At 35.4% G+C, this 24,440-nt stretch overlaps 1 protein-coding gene across 2 annotated transcripts; it reads left to right on the forward strand.

The window, feature by feature from the left end:
• The first annotated feature begins 1,113 nt into the window (after positions 1–1,113).
• Positions 1,114–22,078, forward strand: LOC108204249 (uncharacterized). Of its 2 annotated transcripts, none has more exons than XM_017373599.2 (16): positions 1,114–1,423; positions 1,596–1,729; positions 2,022–2,079; positions 3,083–3,298; positions 3,907–4,182; positions 4,901–5,035; positions 5,126–5,251; positions 6,788–6,832; positions 8,102–8,200; positions 10,856–10,998; positions 11,073–11,196; positions 12,586–12,660; positions 18,869–19,240; positions 19,351–19,443; positions 21,160–21,301; positions 21,619–22,078. In XM_017373599.2, exons 1-16 carry the CDS (start codon positions 1,208–1,210, stop codon positions 21,858–21,860), a joined length of 2,496 nt encoding a protein of 831 aa, XP_017229088.1. In that variant the 5' UTR covers positions 1,114–1,207; the 3' UTR covers positions 21,861–22,078. The 2 variants fall into 2 exon arrangements, 1 of the variants encoding a protein (XP_017229088.1); XR_010287859.1 differs by having other exon boundaries at positions 1,118–1,423; positions 21,206–21,301; positions 21,619–21,635.
• Positions 22,079–24,440: the final 2,362 nt, after the last annotated feature.

Here is a 24,440-nt window from a genome sequence, read left to right on the forward strand (position 1 = left end):
TTATATGCATATACAAGTCCAGTCATCTCATGTATAAACTTGAATTTGATTGAATCTGCGAGGGAAGATATTGCAAATTTATGTAATTAGAGTTTAAAGTTAATATTGAAAGAGTGAAAGGTAATAAAACAACTTTAATTTATGTGTTTTGTCATTTCCGTGCCTTTTGTTTTATTTAAAATTAAATTTTAGAATTTTAAGATTTTTTTACTTTTTATTTTTAATTTTTTTAAATTCACCGATTTTTGACCGACTTTTTCCGATTAATCCCGACTTTTGACCGATTAATCCCGATTTTCAGAAAAAACGATTTTTCACCGATTAACGTTTAATCGAGACGGTGACCGACCGAACAGCGATTAATCGGCGATTAATCCCGATTAATCGCCGACTTTTAGAACACTGGTGACATGCCACGGATCCTTTGGACAAATTAATATAGTACGGGGTAAGCAGGGGCTGACTATTTTTTTTTCTTTGCGGTGTCTTGTAAACAATTTTAAAAATTCAGGGGTGTTTGTTTCAAAAAAAATAAAAATTCAGGGGTGTTTAGCGGAGTTTAAAAATTCAGATTCTAGTTTATAGGTTGGAAGTTTAAATTTATTAAGTAGTTATAATTGCACTTACTCGATTAGATAATCACAAATGTCATTTATGAGAATTATTTAAAGAATTCAATTTTATATCCTACAAAAATGAAAATAAATATAGAAAAAATAAGTCAGAGATACTAAAGCCTAAAACATTGATTTCTAAGTTGTTGCTAACTAATTTATAATTCATGAAGTTAGCTATAAGGGATTAAAATATAATTAAATTAAATAATAATTTCAAAACTAAATTTTATTATATATAACTAATTCGGATTCGGATAATTCGATCTTTTGATCCGGTTAGAATGGATATTCAAATTTTGGATATCCAAATAAACCGGAACCAAAATTAAAATAAATTTTTGATGATCTGAAAAATTGAATATCTGGTTAATGATTAATAACAGGACCAGATAAAAATTTGATGTTTAAATTATTATTCAGAAAAATAAAAATTTAAAAAATATTATAAAACAGTCCAAAAAATCGGACATGATTAAAAAGCAAAAAGAACTGCAGTGCGAGTGGGCAACTAGATACACGCTCGTATGCCTGCCTTCTGATATTCATTGTTTCACTTGAATTATTTTCCGAAACTTAATAAACCCTGCGTTATGGCGGAAGAAGAAGAATCATCAATCCCAATGCACACCGACGAGCCATCAAACACTCTCAACAACGACAACGGAGACGACGCCATGTCGGACCCTAAGAATGGATCCGAATCCGATTCAGAGTCCGATTCAGATGATGAAGCCGTTAAGCTTCAAATCCAAACCCTAGAATCTGAACTCTATGCTAATCCCTCCAATTACGATGCTCATGTTCAAGTAATTACTTAAATAATCCTTTACTCACGTTGTTTATTGAATGTATGTGTATGAGTTTCGCATATGTGCTTGTCTTCAGGTGATTAATTTGCTCGAGTGTGTGTTTATATGTTGTTTGTTGTGTTATTTGTGATATTTATGTTGATGTAGTGTGATTATTGTTTGTTTGAAGTATATAAGTGCTTTGCGGAAAGAAGGAGAGATTGAGAAGCTACGAGCTGCTAGAGAAGCTATGAATGAGCTGTTTCCGCTGACTCCGGCTATGTGGCAGGAGTGGATTAAAGATGAGATTTCTATGACGTCTGGGTAATTTCTTTTAATTCTTTTGATTTATAGATTGTTGAGGTTGGTCCGGTAAGTGTAATGATTCGATTTTTTTTAAGTTTTTATGATTGCTGTCCATTGCTCTTTGATTGTATATATAAGGAGTAAGGCTAAATGTAAAGAAGTTGTAAGGTGCTTGGTCCTATGTTTTCATAGAGATGCTTTTTAAGTGTTCTTTCATTCCATTTCCAGTTAGTTGTTTAGAATGAGGGGGATGCATAATATATATATATAGAATCTCTTATGTATTGTTATGTTCGCTCTTGTCATGCAGATCCGATACTTTTACTGCAGTTGAGAAGCTTTATGAGCGTGGTTTAGCGGACTATCTGGTTAGTTAATGTTATCAATGAGATTACATATTTAATTCCTTTACGCATCATCAATCACGTCTTCAAAAGTTGAGTAGAGGCTCAAATTGAAACACCACTTGTTCCTACCAATGTATTTCAATCATGCTCTACTACAGTAAAAAAGGAAGAGTAAAAGATGTGATGCTGATATAGTTTGTAGAATGCCGAAACAATAACAATGATTGATGAACAATGTGCGGCAAAGAACAGCTAGGCTTACTCGTAGTTGATCCTCTTGCTTATATATCTTCTTAGATGGTGCAGCTATTAACCTTAAGTCACAGGATGCTTTCTTTTACCTGCACATTGTGTTCTGATGGGGATTATTTTTCAGCTAGATGTTTTGTTCTCTGAAGTGCAGTCTGAATTTAAATTTCATGTGTTCTGAAGTTTACTAATCAACAAACTATAAATGAAAGAACATTACAACAGTTTGAAGTTGCACACTAGAAATTAAGGAGACGTGGGTAATAATTTTTTGTAGAATTGGAGTTTAAGAGGGAATTTCTTTTTATTTCTTTTTCGTTTTGTGATCTATAATATTTATCTTATTTAGTCATAGGATTTTGATCAAAAAAGATTGATTAGAACTATATATGTGTATAACGACAAGAAGAAGAGATTTAGGTAATGAATATATGCATGGGGATGTTGGACTTCAGTTGTTAAAAATCCAACGTATAATATTTGTATTTATATATAACTACATTAGTAGTCAATGACTAATCAAAGAGTCCGCAAGCTGGACCTCGTCAATTTGACTCGACTTACTGACGTGACAGCCATGGGTTAGAGTGATATACATCTTCATTAGTATATTGAAACGAAGATTACGGAAACTATAATATTTTTTTTAATTTGGAGGCTTACACATTGGCAGAATTTCTACTATTGAATGTTAACTATAGATAATATTTCTGTGCCCTATGTGCAAGTATTTATGATTGATATGAAATACACTTGTCTGTTCTGTTTTGTGCAGTCTGTATCTCTGTGGTGTGACTACATAAAATTTGTTCAAGATTATGATCCATTTGTGCGCGAAGGTTCTCCTACTGGTATATCAAAGTTAAGAAACTTGTTTGAGCGTGCTCTTACCGCTGCTGGTTTACATATTACTGAAGGCTTTAAGATTTGGGAAGCATATCGAAAATTCGAACTAGCACTATTAGACACCATGGACAAGACAGATATAGAGGTTAGTAACATCTTTATTGAATCTTTCAATTGGCTGCCAATTGGATACACTTGTTTTGTGTAAGGTCTTATATTTACTCAGTAGATGGTTAATGGTCAAAACCACATTATGGCAGGTCGGTAGGATTGGGAAAATGACAATAACTATAAAAAATTATAGAAATAAGACAGAGATTTAGATATAAAAAGAGGCAGAGACTTGTGGGGATGGGGGATTTGAATTATAAATTAGTTGATGTTTTTCTAAACAAATCTGCAGATGTATTTGGTTTCTTAGGATTCTCTGTGGACATAAGTGTTTATTCGCTACAACCTGTCTTGTTCAATGCCTCCCCCTTCCTCCCCACTAATAAAAAATCAGGCACATGCACTCTGGGTAAGATCCTGCCCGCATAACTCTGGATATAGGTGCAACTAATTTTTCAAAAGATTTGTGGTAAATATAGATATTGTATTTGTTATTCCTCTTTCTGTAAAACATCTATCATTTTTGTTCAGTGATTGTATTTCTGACAATATCATTGTTTATTTGTCATTTTTGACAGGATTAACATTTAGTAAGTTCTCTTCTTATTTATACATTAGGATTTTCTGTTTCTGCTCTTGTAGTCAAGGGGAATACAGGTCCAGCGCATTCGAAATATATTTCACCGTCAACTGTCTATTCCCCACACTGCCTTGGAGGTAACTCTTCTTGCCTACAAGTCTTGGGAAGCTGAACAGGGGACAAGTATTGATCTTAATAATAGCAGTTTGGATGGGATTGCTGCAAATACTTCCTCTGCATACCAGAAGGCATTGGAAATGCTAAATACTCGTGTTCATCTTGAAGATTTGGTTTCTAAACAAGAATCAACAGATTTAGAAAGGCTTCAGGAGTATATGGTAAAGTTGTTCTTGACCTATATGTTCATCTACACATGATCCACCTGTATAGAAGCAGGGTACAAGCTTTCTAATTGCTAAATGGGACAAATTAAGATGTTTCAGTGAACTTGAAGAAACATAGGATCGAGAGTTACCTACCTAATAACTTTTTGGTTCTAGAGTTGGGAAAGAGGATCACAAACTGGGCCTAAAGTGCATTGTTATTTTTTTCTAGTTCAGATTCTTTGTCAAGATGACCACCTTTTTTTGTACTGTTAATTCTTGTAGTTACAATTTGAATGGCTGGGATTATTTGTCAGACATCAACACAAGTTGTATGCATCCTCCTTTAAAGCTAAGGGGCATTGGTCATTGGGAAGGTCTATTCCGCACATCTAAGATGATGCTTAAGCTAGGATGAGATGCTTTGGTCTTAGGCATATTAGCAATTACTATACTTATATGTAAACTGATTAATGCAACTACTTAAGTAGATTATTAGACTGCTTGGTCTGATCACTGATGTGATGTATTCCTGGTTAAAGACTCCCATGCATCGAATGAATAACATCTTTCTAAACCTCAACAACTTTTCTTGTTTTAAATGCTTCTCATTGCGGATAAGAATAGTACTATTTAGTTAAACATACATGCAAGGTCACTTTGTAGTTCTGTATACATGAATAATTTTCGATAACTTTATATTTCTGGATTTACTTAACATAATTTTATACAGGCATATTTGAAATTCGAACAGACTTCTGGAGATCCAGCTCGGGTTCAGATACTGTATGAACGTGCTATAGCTGAATTTTCTATATCTGCTGATCTCTGGTTAAATTATACAGAGTACCTTGACAGAACTTTAAAGGTTGCCCTACCCTCTGGAGTCATTTTTTTAAGTTTGTTTCTCTTTTCAGTGATTTATGAATATATCAATGAATGGTGTCTCTGGTAGCAGGCAGCAAAGATAGTAAAAGATGTATATTATAGAGCTACAAGAAATTGTCCTTGGATTAAAGAATTGTGGGTGCGGTACATGCTTATTCTTGAGCGACTGCAGGCTTCAGAAGATGATATATCTGCTGTAAGTTTCGGTTTTTCCTTTTTTGATTTACTTCACTTAAACATAATCTGTTATTTTGTAAAATGATATGTTATATTTGGCTAGTTCAGGATTCTGTGAAATTCCATGAATCACTGAAGTACATGTCATTTGTATTTTATGACAAAGGGACCTTTTTACTTGTTAAATCTCTCTTTAAAATGTTTTAATTTCTTGATTGAGTGTTAGTTTTATCTTCTCTTGGGAAGCTTATACAATCTTTCTTTATGTATCCTATATGTGGATACGAAAGTTCCACTATAATTTGTTGGTAGGTTAACTAGTTTTTTTTTTTTTTTTGGAAGCCTATATCCTTTATTTATTCTTTACTTATAGCTTTATTTTTGCTATGTTACCCGGACTCGGCTGAAAGTGTCCAAACTGGATACGTGTCCGAGTGTCGGTCTCGGCAATATTTTGAAAATTTCACATGTTTTTGGCCTAAAATAAGTGTCGGAGTGTCCATACCCATGTCCGAGTGTCGAGTGTCCGACACGGGTACTCGAGGCAAAATGAAGAGTCCGGGTAACGTAGCTTTTGGGTGTAAGTGCAAGGTCTCCCCACATATCACCCTCCTAGCACCCTACTTACAAGTGGAATATACTAGGTGTTTCTGGTTCAGTTCTGTTTTGTTTGTATGTGAGATACGATATTCGACCGAAAATAGATTGAATAAATTTTGTTGCAAGTGGCCGTTTGGCTAAACTTATTTTTCAGAAATGAGGGTTTGTTTCTGGAGAAAAGTACATACAACTCTACTTTTTTTCTGAAATAAGCCCTTATTTTTTTGCTAAACAACGAATATAAAGCACCTCCTTAACATTTATATCTATAAAAATTATAACAATATACATTTTTTAAAAAAAGATAAGCCCTTAAATTTTTCAAAAAAGCTCCCCCAAACTGGGCCAATTGTGAGTTTAAGTTCCAAGTTATGGCCTTATTGGATCCCTATTGTCTTACCTAGATTATATGTTTATGAAGTCAAGGATTAGCCATCTAAAAAGCATAAATTCTCTGATTATATGAGGCTGCAATACTGTTTATTAATAGTTTACTACGCACACCTGTATACAGAAAAATTATATTATCTGATTACAACTAGATTCAAGATTCTAAAACTCACGCAGAAGTGAAGGACATGTCATCGTAGAGTAATTAATACAATCAGCCATTTACACCAACCAAAATGTAATCTATTTTCTGAATCAATATGTTATTATCTGTACATCTGATCCTCAGGTTCAGAATCTAAATGGATTTTGTTTAATTCCTTTTCTATTACTGTGTAACAAGTAATGACTTCATCAACAGGGGGAATGCTTCAGATTGATGTCATGTAAAAAGATCATCTATTTTTTAACCCTGTTTTTATCTCCCTCTCCCTCACTTCTGTAGTTATTTTCACACTAAAACTAATAGTTGGAAATTTCTGCACTCTTATTTGTACATCTGGTTATATTTTCTTTGCCAGTACAAACTTAGTTAACTTAAATTGATTTCTTAATAATATTACAGGTTTTTGAGAAGTCCCTGAACTGTACATTTTCAACCCTTGATGAGGTAAAGATGTATCATTTGTTATTTAACTCTTTTTTGTTGTTTTTGTTGGTTACCGTTTGATTTATAGCTAAATATGGGTTGATATAGCACTCTGATGGGGTGTTTTTCTCTTTTCTTATTGTTCTCACTCAATAATCTACTCTTAACCCATGCTCAGGACCCAACTAAACAATATTTATATACTTCGACAACTTAATTGACCATTTGTCATTTCGGCATTAATGTATAGTGCTCGTACCTACTACCTATTAGAGAGAGTGCAACATCTTTTCTACAGGGCGAAGTCGCTGTCTACCTATTTTAGAAAATAAAATGCCAACTAGTGGGTTCTTTGGTCCTACTTACCGACAATACATGCATGCTAGTTGCTAGACATGCAAACTCAATGACACATGTAATGAATGCGTATATTGAGTTTGCATGTTTCATGGGTTCTTGGGGGAGTTGCTTCCAGAATACTTGCATATAATGTTTGTAGAAAAAATGTGCTTGGATGGGGAATTGAGCCCCTACCCTCCAAGTCAACATCTCCAACACATACCAGATTAGGAGCCCGTTTGACTGAGCGTAAAATTGTGACTTATGACTTAAAGCTACTTAGTGTGATAAGCTGGGAGTTTAAAATGTTTGTTTGAGTAATTTTGACTTGTTAATGACTGGGTTATAAAAAATATAATAATAAAAATAAAAGTGATTTATGGATAACTCATGACTTATGAGTAATTTTTATCAAAAAAAGTTCATAAATATTAGGTCACTGAAAAAAGTACCTCAAACTAACTTCTAACTTTAAGTAAGTTTTTGGCTTATTTCTATTTTAAGCCGACTTCTGAATTATTACACAAACAAATAGACATTTTTCAGCTTAAAATCGAAAATGGCTTAAAGCCCGGGCTTTAAGCCATTTTCAGCTATTTTTTTAACCTAAAATACCTACAAACATGTTGTAGGTATTTTAGGTTAAAAAAATAATATAAAAACAGGCAGTTTGGTGGAATATTCAAAATATGCAGCAGTGCTGGGGTTTCGGTAGTTATAGGATATTATGAATATGCATTATAGTTTGCGATAATACTTAACTACATGTCTTCTTTTTGTTGCACTTACAGTTGCAGTGACGACATATACGAGCATCTATTTCATGCCCTAACAATTATTGTTGCATGAGACTTTATCTTGCACCTTGTAATAATTTAATTGTGGCTGTTAAATATATCTTTTTTCGAAATATATAGTAAACCTCGGTTGATATTCTTATTATCATTTCAGTACTTGGATGTATTTCTTACGAGGATTGATGGCTTAAGAAGAAGAATTTCAATTGGAGGACCTAACGTAGAATATGCTCTTATAAGGGATACATTTCAGGTCTGTAATTGTACTCTTAAATATGAAAAATTGTGGTAATGCTCCCGAATATCATCTTGCGTTGTACAAGTTACTACAGTTGTCATCCTTGCAAGACAACATACTAGTGTCCGGGTATGTGTGAGATATTAATATTCAGAGGTAGTGAGTAACTGATTAGGATACTAGACTAGAGGAAGAATCTTTTTAGATTCTGACTTGCAATAAGTTTACGCGACCTCTGTTTCAAATTAGTAGTCCACTTATGACTTTTTGTGGTCAAATTGACCAAATGTTTGACCAGAAAGTGTAAATTATTTTATTATAATTTGAATAAGCTGAAAAATACATTTTAAAGGAGGTTGCATATACTTTTTATTAATGTGATTTTTGTAATATTTTCCATTTATATATATAGGCAATTGCTCAAAACAAACCAAATTAGAGTACAAACTACAAACTTAATCTAGGCCCTTCGATGAATCTGATCCAATGGCCCCCTTGGAAGTCGCTGCACATAATTAGAATACTCCCTCTCACACATGATTCCACATAATTCCTTCCGTTCATAATCTAATTTTTCCCGTCAATTGGTGAGCTTTCTTTAAAATCTGATTTCACTGTATTTTTCTTTATCTCCCAACGATCAATTTACATACTATAGGTGCTATATTTTGATGCGATTTAGAATTTTTTTTAGTATGTAATTTGATTTTACGGAGATTTGTTTTGGAGTTAGACCCTATATATACATGAAAGCAGGGATGATCTTTCGCAGAGGGAAGGAACTACGCATCGTACGCACTTAGACCGGGGTGTGTATGGGATTCGCCACGTAGCGTGTCAAAGCACTTGGATAGGGTTGCTCGTGTGCGGGAGTGGCAGTTTTTTGTAACTATTTAGCCTTCTCCGATCGACATCTACAGCCATTCTACGGTCATCTTCTTCAAGCTTCAGCCTCCGAACTGAATTGATAAGCTGCACTTTCAAGTGTTGTGTGTGTATACATATGCGTGTGTGTGTGACTGTGTTTATATATTTAGTTGTGTATATATATCTCCATTGTGTGTGTATTTTATGTATTGTATTTTAACTGTTAAGAGCTATGGATGATGACTATTTTAGTATTTTGGACTATATATAATATTTATAATAATTAAATATATGTTGTGTCCCCCGCAACCAAATCCCCATTTTTTTAGATTTCCCGAATTGCTGTATTCCGATACCAAGCACTCACACCCCCGCACCCGAGTGCTTCATAGTGTGTGTGTGTGTATTTAGGAAGCATAATTGTGGGTGCGTGATACGGAGATACGGGAATATGGGGATACGGGTGCGGTGGATCAGCAAATATAAAAAATATTATATATATGCGTGTGTGTATATTGAACACTCACCAATTATACAAGTACACCTCAGTGCACAGATCTACAACTTATATAAACACACGAGCAAATTTATATACAACTCATATACACACAGATATATTATTTTGTCTATTTTGACTAATTAACCTTTTTTAATTGTGTAAATTAAAGTTTTTTTTAAATAAAAGTTGCTGGAAATTACGAAAATTGCCATTTTGACGTATTCCCCGCACCCCCATCTACGTAGCCTTGTGTATCCCCGTCTCTGACGTCACCGATACGCCACGTGGCGTATCCTGTACGTACCCCGCCGCACCCCCGCACAGCGAAGTATCCCATACACAGTTCTTCACCCAGGTGGTGAAGTATCCCCTGCTTTCTATGTGTGTGTGTGTGTACATTTCATTCAAAATTTGGTCAATTTGACTGGGAAAAAAATTTCAATTTGGACTACTAATTTGAAACAGATTGAGTATAAGAAAACCAACACAGTTCACCTCGTTAAGTAGTGAGGAAGGTGGTCATTGAATTAGTATATAGTGTTGCAGAGTACCCTTTAAGTATGAATACTGAAGGTGTAGAGAATGTTTTAGTGTGGCTCCTTTCCCATGACATGGCCCATTCATCATGTTGACATGCAACACTTCACCGTCCAACAATTTAGTCCTAATTGCAATGAGCGGTACTTGTTTGTAGGGAGCCAGGAACACATCCAACCAGCAGGCAGATGGGTTAAATTAGAAATATAAATGAATGTGAGCTTTACCCTAATTTGATCAGGAATAGAGTCTGAATATTCACTTTAAACTTGCGTGCCAAGTTCATGACAGATTTTTTAAAAGAGGCCTGGACCAGAAGTTATAACTTCCAACCGGGTAGCTTTGCCAGCTATAATAACTAATCATCGTATCAATTGTTCAATTCATAACAGGAAAAAGAAGAATTGGCAATTCTGTTGTTTAGTGATAATGGGGCGCTGTGGCCGATCCAGAAAATTTTCCTCTAGGGGCACTGTATACTTGAGTGATTCCTAGTATGACTCGTAGAGTTGGTTGTCACAAGCTCAATTTTTTATGGTCGTACTTAATATAAATTTTATATATTTTTGCTATTAAAGTGCTAAAAATTGGGTACTCCATCCACTCCACCTTATGATTATAGAAGTTACAAATAAAATGAAAAACAACTCAAAATATGATATAATTACTAACGTTATAGGGGCATTTCAGTTTCTTTAATGTGGACATTTCATAAAATATAAACTTGTAAAATATTAACGCAGTTCCCTCCCTTTTCCCTATTACAGCGAGCATCTGATTACTTTTCTCCTCAGCTGAACAACACAGACAGTTTATTGCGTATGTATTGTTACTGGGCACGTTTAGAATCTTCTCTGGGAGGAGACATAAGTGCAGCTCGTGGGGTGTGGGAAAGCTTGCTCAAAAGCAGGTTGCTACCCTTCTTTATCCCCTTTTATTAGTTACTGAATTTTGAAGTTTTTTGTAACATTTATTCTCTTGAAGTGGTTCCATGTATGAAGCTTGGCAAGGTTATATAGCTATGGAAATAGGCGCTGGCCACATCAGCAATGCTAGATCCCTTTATAAGAGGTGTTACAGTAAAAGACTTTCTGGAACAGGCTCAGAGGTTATCTTGCTCATCTTGCAGCTATATATAATATGATATGCCATCTCTTACTCTCTCCAGAATCTTCCTTTGTGTATATTATGCGTTGATATATCTTTTGTTTATGTTGGTTTCTTATTTATGGACAGCCCCCATAGGAGGGTCTTCAATTATTTTCTGGAATTAGATGAAGCAAGTTAAAATAAAGGTGTCTAATTCTTCAAAGTGTAGGACAGATAGAATTTAGTACAATTTTTGTTCTTTTTTATTGCCATGGTCACTCTACTTTGGTACTGTAGTTCTGCATTTGATCTGATCAGCTCATATTAGAAGCTCCTGTTAATCTTCATGTTTTTTCTACTGAACTTGAAGCCATATCTTATGAACTTTTGATGATTTCTTGGTAATGTAAATACCGTGTTTTGTTCCAACCTGTTAATAGGGTTATCATGTTCTATATTAAGCTCATCCTTCTACAGGCAGCACTTCCTTTTTACTCAAAAGCGCTAGTTTTATATAGATATTTTCTTGCACGTTTGATCAGTGTTGTGAAAAGCGCGCCTAGGCGAGCGCCTAGGCGCAAAGCGAAGCAAAGCGCACCCTTAGCGCCTCATATATGTCGAGGCGAAGCAACTTCAATGAAGCGCACGCTTTTAGCCTTGAAGCACAAAGCGCGCTTAAGCATGAAGCGGTAGAAAAGCGCGCTTTAGCGAAGCTAAGCGCATAATAAGATATTTAATGTTATTGGGCCACTTTTAAGGCCCAAAAGTACTAACCCATAACAAAAAAAAGAATTTTGGGTCACTTTTAAGGCCCAAAAGTACTAACCCATAACAAAAAAAAGGATTTTAGGCCCAAATAAGAAGTACTAGCCTGGAATTCTGCCTATGAAACATAAATTTTGAATTTTAATATTTAATTTTAGGATTGTTTTTCCCTCTAAAAGTATTATTTAATATATTATAAAGGATACATTAAGTTATTTTTGGCTTAAAGTGTGATTTAATATATTATGAAGTATAAATTATGTTATAAACCTATATACATATATCCTAAATAATAATAAAAAAAATTGTAAAACATGCGCCTAGCTTCAAAGAAGCGCGCGCCTCGCTTTTGCGCTTTGCGCCTAGGCTCCAGAGAGTGTTCGCCTAGGCTCCAGAGAGTGTTGCGCCTCGATGCGCTTAAAGCTTTCGATAACACTGCGTTTGATATATTATGATCCCGTTATCCTTTGTTTTTCTTGTTTTGGTTTTTTTATAAACTAAAACTTTATATGCACTTGCACTTCCTGTTGTATAATGTAATTCATCAAGTTGTATTTTTTTTGGTAAAGAAAGTTTATGTGGATGGGCATTTTACATTTGAAATTATTTTAACTCAACCTTGCTAAAAAATACACTCAAATAGGACATATGCAATTCATGGATTCGCTTTGAGAGAGAATTTGGCACACTTCAGGATCTTGATCATGCCGTGCAGAAGGTACCATTATCTTATTCTGTTAGTTTCACCTGTTTTCATGTCAATTTAGCTCTGCGTACAGCTTGTTATTTTAGAATATTGCACTTAATGTATCATATTGTGTGACAAAATTAATAAACATATAACAGCATTAGTTTCATTTTGTTTGGTTATTTAGAATTTGATGGGTGTGTGAATGGATGGAAGATTTTGGAAGGTTGAAAGAGATGGAAGGAGATGAGAATGGAGGGATGATGGGAAAAAGTAGTAAGAGAATTGAATGATCTAAAACTGTAAATTGGAAGGGTTGAGTCTTGGCATAGATTAGTGGGAATGTGATAAGCAAACACGTTTTACAATTGGTCTTGGCCTGTACAGCCAGTTTGAAAATATTATCTGTTAGAACCTCAAGTTATCTGTTATATACTTTCAGACTCTCATTAGTGCTTCAACTCGAGCCGGCGAAAGTTTTCCATTGACTCGGTAATCTTTGTTAGAATCTTTACAAATTTTAGAGATGATACAAACCATTATGATACAAGGTTCAACAGAAATTTCTACAGAAGATTCAACAGTATAAGAATGGGAACTAAGACCAGAAGTCTATAAAAGCTTATTCATATTGCTACCAAGGGATAGGTGTCAGGATCTGGTGAGTTCCTGACCTAGTTTAGGGCTTCGTTTGGTGTTTTCTGTGTGTATAAGTGCAGAAATAGAGAAATAACAGAGGATTGAGATGAGAACAGACAGAATTAGGGATGAGAAGTAGAGATTTAGGTGAGAAGAGCAAGAAAACCTAGAGAGAGAAAGTTGTTATAGAGAGAGAAAGAGAGAGAGAGATTTTGGAGGCAAAAGCCAATTTTCATATTATAACAGAAATGTAACAACAGACTGGTTTATATAGACCAGCTTACTCTAATAGTAAAGATAAAAGTACCAAAGTACCCTTCCAAGACATATAGGGGCCGTTTGGGTTAGCTTAAAAGAAGTGACTTCTTGATTATATTAAAGAAGTGGAGTAGAAGTGAGAAGTAGATAAGTTAATAAAGTGTTTGGAAAAGAAGCAGAAGCTGTGAGAGAGAAGTTAGAATTCTCAGCTTCTTAAAAGTGCTTCTGCTTCTTTACACAAACGGGTCAAGAAAAGCAGAAGGCAGAAGTGGATTCTGCTTCTTCTTCCCAAACAGGCCCATAGACACTTAACAATTCACTAACACACTGGACTCATACGCTGCTACTTATACTCCCATATTCTACTAATACTACTACTGCAGTTTCTACTGCAGTTTCCTGACATTCCCCCTTTTTCAGTCAGCCCATGCCCTCATGGCCACAAAATTCAGGAAAGTTGTACTTCAGTAAATCTTCATCTTCCCAGGTTGCTTCATCCACACTACATCCTCTCCACTGTACCAGCCTTTGATATACCACTTTATGGTCTCTTAAAATGCTTCTAGTCTCCAGCTGCCTCAGAGGTACCAAATTAAATGACCCCTGATCATTTACTTGTGGCAATTGATTCTGAACTTTGGCTTGACCAATAGCTTTTTTCAGTTGAGAAACATGAAAGACAGGATGAACTCTAGATCCATCTGGAAGAGCCAACCTATAAGCCACAGATCCAATTTTCTCAATCACTTCATATGGACCATAAAATTTAGCAGCTAATTTTAGATTCTTCCTAATTGCCACAGTTACTTGTCTATAGGGCTGAAGTTTCAAATACACCATATCACCCTGTTGAAACTCCCTAGCAGATCTCTTTGCATCAGCATGAGCTTTCATCTTAGCCTGAGCACACTCCAACAATTCCTTCAATCTACTCCATTGCTGCTGCTTAGTCTCCAACAACTCCTCTAAGCTGTCTATGTTAGTATGTAACGTTTCTTGCCAAGCTAGGTGTCTAGGTTTCATTCCATATACAGCTTGGAAAGGAGTCGAATTTAAGGTAGTATGATATGTTGTATTGTACCACCATTCTGCTGTAGCAAGCCAAGCTGACCTATTCTTAGGCACTTCACTTGTCATGTTTCTCAGATATTGTTCCAAGCATTTTTCACTCTTTCTGTACTCCCATCTGATTGAGGATGGTAGGCTGTACTGAAGTTCAGCCTGGTTCCAGACAGTTTGAACAAGTTTTGCTAAAACTCATTAAGAAACAAATTGTCTCTGTCACTTACAATGGTTTCAGGCAGCCCATGAAGTTTATAGATTTGCTCAAAGAATACCAAAGCTAAGCTTTTAGCAGAAACAGGATGAGCTAGAGCAATGAAGTGACTATACCTGCTAAATCTGTCCACTACCACCTAAATTATTTCATTTCCTTTGGACTTAGGTAAGCCAGTGATAAAGTCCATGGCAATGTCTCTCCAGGGCTCCTGTGGGACCCTCAATGGTTGCAACAGGCCAGGGTACTTGACATTCTCCCCTTTATTCTGCTGGCAGGTAGCACATTCCCTAACCCAGGTTCCTATGTTCCGTCTGATGAAGGGCCAGTAGAAATATTCCAACACCCTCTTAATAGTGGCCCTCACTCCAGAATGCCCCCCTTGACTGTGACAATGCAACTCCTCAAAGATTTGCTTTCTTTGGTCTCCTTTACTTCCCAATACCCACTTGCCCCTGAACATCAACAATCCTTGTCTGAAATAGTATTCTTGGGGACCCCATTTATCCACAGTAATTGCAGCCACAATTTCCTGAATTTCACTATCCCTTTCATAACTATCCTCAATTTGACTCATCCACTTAGGTACCACCTCAGAGAGCTGGTGACAGTAGCCCACTATTTCAAAATGATCTTTTGGAGAGATCATCACTTCTTTCCCCTTCCAGATGAAATGCATAGTGCTATCCTGATAATTACACCTTATATTTCCCAACTGGTAAAGCCATTCAATTCCCAGAATAATGCCGATCTTTCAATTCAGCTACAAAAGCCTGAATCTCCATCTCAACCTTCTGCCATTTCAGCTTTACCTTAGGACACACAGCTGTACTAGTGAATTCTGCACCATTTGGCAGAGTCATGACTATAGGCTTATGTGCCTGAACTTGTAAACCCAATTCTTTACAAAAATCCAAGGAAATCAGATTCAATGAACTTCCCCCATCTATTAAAATCTGATAATTCCTTTCACACCAATTACATGAGAACTGCATTGGTCCTCCTTTTTGCACCTCCTGAATGCCCAAAGCAGCTAGCACTACCTTTTGTTCTTGTCAGTCACACTTGTCTTCATTAGGATCCTCATCAAAAACAGGTGCTTCTTCATAAACTTCTGCCTCTTTAACTTCTGCAATCATTAAGAAATTTTGTGGTTTTTTGCATTCATGTCCCTTCACAAATTTCTCATCACAGTAAAAACACAATCCTTTTTTTCTCCTCTCCTCTCTTTGGCTATAAGTCAAAGGCCTGGGTTTGGCACTCACAACCTCTATTCCCTTAGCTGAAACAGCTAATGTAGACTTGTTGGTGTTAGCATTAGTTGATTCCGGGACCTGTCTAGTTGCTACTTGAGAGCTGAAGTTGCCCTTGTAAGTGTTTCCCTTCTTAGATTGATTGGCCTGATTATGCTCATAAGACCTGGCTAATCTCAGAGCCTGCTCCAATGTTGAGGGCTCCAATAGTCTTATCATCCCTCTCACCTCAGCCTGAAGTCCTCCAATAAAATTTTCCAGGAAATATTCTGGAGTTAAGCAAGGTATTTTGCTTAGCAACTGTCCTCTGCTTTTCTCAAATTCATCAAAGTATTCCTCCACAGTAGTGGTCTGTTGCAGTTTCTTGAATTTATCAAACACCAACTCTGTCTCTAACTCCCCAAATCTGGCAAGAAAGGCCTGTGTAAATTGCTGCCAAGTGACTTTGTCCCTTCCCACCATAAAGGATTTGTACCAGTACCTTGGAATGGCTGATCTCCTGTAGTCACTGACTTCAGAAATAGAGAAATATTCCTCGCAGTCTCTTAACCACTCCACAGCATCTCCTCCTTTTAGTGATGGAAATGTTAACTTCAAGTGCTTTAAACTATGGAAATCAGCTGTTCCTTCCTGGTTGACTCCATTACCTACTTCATTATTCTTCCTTGAAGACCTTGCTTTCATCTGTTCTTGTCTCAGCTTAGCAGCATGGTCAGGATCTCTAAACATTCCTTTTGACCGCAAGGTTTGATCAGCCTCCTCATCAATTTCTTCTTCAATGTTCACAATATTTTCATCCTCATCTCCTTGAATACTCATAGCTCCAGTCAGTTTCTGCATCAACAATCCAATCTGCTCTTGCATTTTTTCAAACTTCTGGTCAGATCCTTCTATAAATCCATGAAAATTTTGGTGATTCATTCTTATTGTGCCTTGATCAGAAGTCTCAACTTGTTTGCTACTACTTCTGGTGCTAACAGTCATAATTTCTTATTTCTCACTTCACACCTCCTTTTCTCCAATATCAGTAACTACAACTATCTGCAGTTCACTTAGGCAATTACTCAAACACCTGACTACTAGTAACTAAACCGCAATATAACACCAGAACTAACAATCAAGCCTCCTACAACAACTTCTTTTGGTGATTTTCTACTGGATTAAGCTATAACAACTATCAATTACTGTAATCTATCTGTAGTCAACTAATTTCACTGCTGAATTCATCAGTACAACTTCGCAAGAAGCCAAGAACGGATCAAAGATCAATCAACTAGAACAGAGTACCTGTAGTATCTAAAACAGAACTTTCAATCCTCAGCTGCGATTACAGTGCTTCCACAACCGCTCAGCTCGCCTTCACTAACACAACGATATTGAAGCAGTAGTTGATTGAATTTTAGCGCTCTGATACCAATTTGTCAGGATCTGGTGAGTTCCTGACCTAGTTTAGGGCTTCGTTTGGTGTTTTCTGTGTGTATAAGTGCAGAAATAGAGAAATAACAGAGGATTGAGATGAGAACAGACAGAATTAGGGATGAGAAGCAGAGATTTAGGTGAGAAGAGCAAGAAAACCTAGAGAGAGAAAGAGAGAGAGAGAGAGATTTTGGAGGCAAAAGCCAATTTTCATATCATAACAGAAATGTAACAACAGACTGGTTTATATAGACCAGCTTACTCTAATAGTAAAGATAAAAGTACTAAAGTACCCTTCCAAGACATATAGACACTTAACAATTCACTAACACACTGGACTCATACTCTGCTACTTATACTCCCATATTCTACTAATACTACTACTGCAGTTTCCTGACAATAGGATTATGCTTTCCTTGGTGAATAATAGATAAAAAAAACAGAAGTAAGATTTACATTACTCGAACTAGATAACAAGTAAATAATAAGCTGAACTCCTATAATAATGACTATCCAGATAACTTCAGTAGTTTCTAGCATGCAGTCAAGGTATATTAGAGCTAGTGCTACTAAAGCATGAGTTTCTTCACTTAGCGTTCTCTTTTCATATTACCCACCAGGATTTTTATTGATCAGAGTTTCTGATGGACAAACTTATGATAGTGAGAATCTGTAATGTTGTTTGCCTCCATTAATGAATGCTTATCGATGAAATTTGCATACCATATCAATTGTTAGGAAATTGTAGGAGTCAATTTGGGTGTACATGTAATCAGTATATACTACTCTCGTTATTCAGTTTAGGAGTCGATGAGCAGTAATTGCTAAATATAAATTATTTTGGTGATTACTATTTGCAAAGCTAGACTGAAAATAAAATATCCATGTATTCTTGAAGGATGACGTCATATCCCAATTAAAACTAAAAAAAATCTTTTTTTTTTTCCTTTCTAAAAGTAAATGAGGAGAGGAAGATTTCTGTTGCTCTGTTTTCTTTCTCGTACTAAATTCTGTATTTGCTATTAGGAATTGCTAGTCTTCATTTGAGCTGCTTTACAGGTTGTATCATTTGTACTGAAGTTCTATTATCTTCATATTATTTTGCATTTTAATTTGTGTTGTAAATAGGATCTATTCTTTCCAGTTCTATGCTAACTGTGCTGACTGTCCACGTGGATTAAAGAGGCAGTCAGTGGATTTTTAAAATTTGTTTAGCTTTGCAGATTTAATATTTTTTGCTTTTATAGAAATTTGGGTGGGAAAGTACTAGTTTCTGTTTAGAGTGCAAACTTGTTCTGATGACTGGGCATGAAGGCTTTTCTAGTTAACATTTGTTAACATCACATGAGACTGTTTCCAATCTGTTTGTAAGCTTAGTTTTTCCATGTAATCTCAGGTAACTCCTCGTCTGGCTGAGCTGCAGTTGTTCAGGTTACAGCAAGAAAGCAAATATGTTACTGCATCAACCGATCAGACAGATACGTCCAGCAAGGTAAAAGAGAAGAAAAGGAAGCCAGTTCCAGGTGTTAACAGTGAAGAGTCTCCAGCAAAGCGGCAGAAGGGAACAACACAAAGCCAAAAGAAATCACAGAATGTAGATAAAAATCAACTTAAAATTGCAGATGTGGGTGATAAAAAGGAACACTCTGAAGCTCAAGTAAGCAATCCAGAACGAGAAAACGATGTTCAAACAAAAGCTTCGAGTATAACCAAATCCAGACATTACAATGATCAGTGCACTGCCTTTATATCAAACCTTAACCTTAAGGCAGGTTCTGCCTTTAAACCCCCTTTTTGGTTGTAATTTGATGAATTAGTATACAAGTAGCAGAGACATTGTTATGTAATTATTGGCTGGGCTAACAAGGGCTTGTACAGGTTACATCTGAAGATTTACGTTCTTTCTTCAGTGATATAAATGGAGTCGGTGATGTGCGATTATTGAAGGATAAGTTCACTGGCAAATCAAGGGTAAGTAAGTCTATCCCGATTGTGTTCTATTTTATCTTTCTTTTACTCTTATCTTTCTTTGTGGTTTAAGAAAAGGTACATTATAATCTTTGTTTTATACTCTGTACTGGTGTATAATTTCACTGCCAATATTGTTTGTTTGGTCAGAGTAGCCCAGTGTCTAACTACGAGGAAAAAAGTCTGGGGATTATTGTGGTTTAAGGTTAAGTGATCTGATATTAGAGATTCAGAGCTGAGACATTGAGCAAAAGAGCATCTACAAAGGAGCGAATAATATTCATCACTTCTAATTTGAAAAGTGTATTGATGATTAAAACATCACGCCAAACAGTATTTATCTCCTGCAGCATATCCTACATCTCTCTAAAAAGAGTATTATGTTCATAGCCTTCGTAAAGATTAAATCCTTTTTAGCTAAATACAGTTGACTTCTTTCTTTGATAATAGAAATACCATGACTTTGTTGTGAGATACACCTTCACTACCAGGCTATTTGAAACCATGACTTGTGGGATACACCTTTACTACTAGGCTATTTGTAACATCCCACATCAATCAGAACGAGTGCATTTGAGACCTCTGGACTGGCCTGTGGTAGGGCGTTTGGTCTAAAAACTATCCCTTGATCCTTAAAATTATATCCTTTTATATAATTAGCGTAAGAGCTTTGTTATTGAGTCGACGACTGTTTAGAAAGTCGCCATAAAATGTAAGTCGACTAGCGATTGGGAAGAAAAGTCGGCCACGGGTAAAACCCGAGCCGACCCGGTCCAATCAGAGTTAAGCCGACCCAATTAGGGATAAATGGTATGGTATGGTCAGTCACTCGTGTTCTCACAAAACTAATTAATAGTTAAGAAATTAGAAAAAAAAAATTATATCTTTTATTAAATGTAAAAATTGTATAATTAATTGAAATAACACCAGTTAGAATAAAATATTATAGCTAAAATATAATATATAATAGCTAAGATTTGGACTATTCATATGAAAAAAAAAAAAATTTTAAAATGATTCAAATCAAATATTTTGTTTTTAAATATATACAAAACAAAAATAATATAGTTATATAATAAAATAAACTAACATCAAAGAAATCATCTCCCAAAACTAACTAATAGCTAAAAATAAAATGAATAACTATTTTTATATTAAATATAATATAATAAGTAAAAATAAAATTAAAAATCATTAAATATCTATATACATCTAAAAATAAATGAAAATAATCCTGTGCATTGCACGGGTCTAAAACTAGTTAACTATTAAATAATTAGAAACAAAAAATTGTGTTAAAGTACATTCTTGAAGTGAATGGCATGCTCTCCGTCTCATTTTTGCTGTGCCCAGTGGAAGAATAAGTGATGAAGTGTGAAACATGAGTAGGAAGTTGCTCTGGCTTCCTCTTGAAGTTGTTCAAAGAACATTGAAGTTAGGACTATACCTCCTACCTCCATGTGTTAAGCTTTGTCCATTAACTGCTTACTATTTACACACTTATATCTTGGAATGTCCCTCACAAGTGACCATAATCATATGCAGTTAACATTTATGTTTGATGACTGCATTGGCTGAATGTTAATGCTTGCAAGTAGTTGTGCTCATCACTTTTTCTGGGTCCAGTCAGTTCACTACAAGATTAAATAATGTGTACGCATTAGCTTTCTGGTCTAATGTTTAATTGATTCTTAATACTCGTTTCTGTAATTCATGTAGGGTTTGGCATATGTTGATTTTTCAAGTAATGAAAATCTCGTTGCAGCTTTGAAAAAGAACAAGCGTACTTTGCTTGGGAAGAAAGTGAGCATTGCACGTTCAGATCCAAAGAAGGGTAAAAAGGAAGGAGTGACGGAACATGGTAATGCAACAGATTTAGTTTCTCCACAGTTTGTTTTTAGTAATGAAGCCTTTTAAACAAAATTATTTTGCTATGTTGTCCTTGTTAGAAAATAGTACTGACAAGTATAGTCTTGTTATCCTTTGGTATCTGCTGTTGACCCTCAGTGTCCAGCCATTTCGATACTTGAAACTATATGAACTTGTAATTCTCTGTTACAGGATAAGATTTCAGGTCTGCCATGCGATTCTGGCGATTAATGTTCCTTTCGTTGTAGTGATTGCCACTTATATTTTGGATCATGTTGTCTCTATATAACTTAACGTTAAAATTGGCAGGGAACTCTGGATCAAAGGAATCTACTCAAATTTCGGAAGGGAACAAGGGTCCTCATTCTGATCAAGGTTTCAGAGGGAAAGAGGTGCAGTTGAAGGGCAAAAATACTTTTGCAGCTCCGAGGAATGTCAGGCCACTTGGTTATACTAGCAACATCAACACAAAACCTGATGTGGTCGGGGAAGTTGCAGATGAGCAGCCGAAATCTAATGATGAGTTTAGAAAAATGTTGTTGAAAAAATGAAAGAAGAGAGAAGTATACCATAATGATGGTCATAAAATTCCTCCAGAGTTGAGCTATGTAAGATTACTTGGAGTGGATATTAGTAGTTTGACCTCGGTATTCCTAGTGTAGTGGTAGGACATACATAGTTGTACTACCAATTTCATTAGCTTTGCACAAAAACATTCTGTTACGTGTGTTAATGTTATCTGGTATGGATGGGCGGATTATTTGGTGCCTCTTACCAATGTTACGTGAGGGTAATTGCCTAAGGGAGAAATTTTTACCTTCTGGGGCCATGAAAATAGGTAGTCGTTCAATATATCTTTGCTCACATCCCAGTAATTTACTCATGTTATATAAAATCCTTTTGTTTGTTTATTAGGGGTGTATTCAATTGGGATTTTAAAGATTTTTTTTCATTCATTTGGATTTTATAAAATTTAACAAAAACTTGGGGTTCAATTGAGATTTTAAATAATGTTACAAAATCTGGTGATATGTAATTAGGATTTTAAAATATGTTTTAAAATTTAATAGTATTTAATTGAGATTGTTTAAAATTCATTAAAATATGATAATATTCAAGATTTTTTAAACTTGATAAATGATGGATATTATGGTTTGTATTTTAAATTTTTTGAAATCTATATAATTTTATGTAGTTCATTCTAATAATCTAATCTTTTTGAGATGCTCATTTTCATATCTCTTCTTTTCATGACCTTCGACTCATTCTCACCCGTAATGCAAACGTTCCCTAATTTAGGGTCAAATGTCCGACCACAAAAAATAGAAAATGAAGCGTACATGTCAAATGACAATGGATTGCTCCCATGTCCAATATTTTGTTAAAATCGGGCCTGTCAATTCAAAATCAAAAGCCCAATATATATTAGCTAGGATGATGGCAAATCAACCGAATATAATAATTTTTCTTTCTTCTTTTTTATTTTGTAGAGAGAAAATAAAATCATTATTGGTATATGATTGGTCATGCGCACACACATGAGTGACAGTAGCAGACAACCACTGAAAATGCAGGAAGCATGAAATAATGAATAGAATACGTGAGCTAGTAATGAAACTTCATTCTTGTTTCTTACACGCCTTACTCAACGCCTGACATGCTGCTGCATGTATCATCTACACACACTTTGTATTAAAGTCTTTCTTTCTCTACATACATTTACATCCATTCATTTCTCATACACACAGTGTACTCCATGTACCATGTACGTCTCATATTATTATCATGTACACTCACAATTATACACACAAAAATCAACCCAAAATTTTTTAATTTAGGTTCAGAGATGATTTCTGCTGTTTAGGGGGTTGAATATTTGTTTGTTTAATTGTTATGATTAAGCAGAGAAATTTCGGTCAAGTTTTGAAGAAAACCCAATCGGGACGGGTGCGTGCACATGTTTAATTATGAAAAAAAAACAAAATGGGAGCACCATCGTTGAAGAATGGTATGGTAATCTTTATGTTATAGCAATGTCCACTGTTTGAGTGGGGTGTGAGGGGATATCTGGAATGAGAAATGTATGTATATTCTGAATGGATCCTAAGAGTAAATGTAAAGAAAAGGTGCTCAAGGGTCTTTTTCTTTGCATGCAATTTTGTCCTTAAACATACTTTAAATCCCTTATCACTTTGCCAAAAGGAATGCCGGAGTTGGGCTTCTTGCTTGTGGTCCTTGCATTTTGCAGCATACCAGAAGACAAATTTCATAAAGTTCTGGGAATGTTCTCATCGGCTACTAGTTCTATCCCTTTATTCTCATCTACATTTTACAATTACATGTGCGTATACTCAACGCTCGTGCCGGTTCTCGCTATTCTTAGAGCAACTCCAACAAAGAATGTCATTGCCGTATGACATAACATTATACTCTCGTTAGCATTTTATTGGAGTTGTGTAATAACAATAGGGTGTCAAATAATGGGGTAAAGAGTGTCAATTTGAGATGTCAAAGTTGTCATTCCATGAAATAAAATTTCAATTTCTTTTGTGATAATATTTTTTTGTGGTCCCAATTAACATGAATAAAAGTTTAGGTAGACACTTGTCCTCGTGCCTCTTACTAGATCTGCCTCTACTCCTGCACACTGTTAATCATGCACCAGTCCCGGTATAAGCAATAAGCTAATACTCAACGATATAAATGAGAATGCGATAAGTAAAAAGTAGTCATAGTACATCCAGGCTTACATGAAAATGATGAAGCAGATATAACTTGTTGCAGATGTTTGTGAATGGAAAATTTGCTGAAATAGTAAAAGGAGGAGTAGACAGAAAATAAAAATCATTATAATTCACGTGAAAATGCTGCTATGAATAATCCTCAGTACCATGGATGGGCAAACATGCAACATTAATGCTACATTTTTGACATCCAAGCAAGCATCTGAATTAAAGTTAGAAGCAATCTAAAATGCAAGAAGCTAAGTCCTAGATTTGTCAAAGGTCTTAACATGAAGCTACATCCATTGTTGTGGAGAGACAGAGTGTGTGTTTGTGTGGGTTAAGTTGGGCAAAACAAAATGAGTAGGAACTTGGCAAAGATTACATGATACCTGGTGCCTGCTGGTA

This window comes from Daucus carota, chromosome 1, assembly GCF_001625215.2.
Source record: "Daucus carota subsp. sativus chromosome 1, DH1 v3.0, whole genome shotgun sequence".
In the NCBI taxonomy this organism is placed as follows: Eukaryota; Viridiplantae; Streptophyta; class Magnoliopsida; order Apiales; family Apiaceae; genus Daucus; species Daucus carota.

Excerpts from the sequence above, each read along its gene's own strand:
- LOC108204249 (XM_017373599.2), top strand. The coding sequence starts at position 1,208 with ATGGCGGAAGAAGAAGAATCATCAATCCCAATGCACACCGACGAGCCA. Across the intron at positions 8,201-10,855 it reads TTATAAGGGATACATTTCAG|CGAGCATCTGATTACTTTTC; the intron begins GTCTGTAATTGT and ends TCCCTATTACAG. Across the intron at positions 12,661-18,868 it reads TTGATCATGCCGTGCAGAAG|GTAACTCCTCGTCTGGCTGA; the intron begins GTACCATTATCT and ends ATGTAATCTCAG.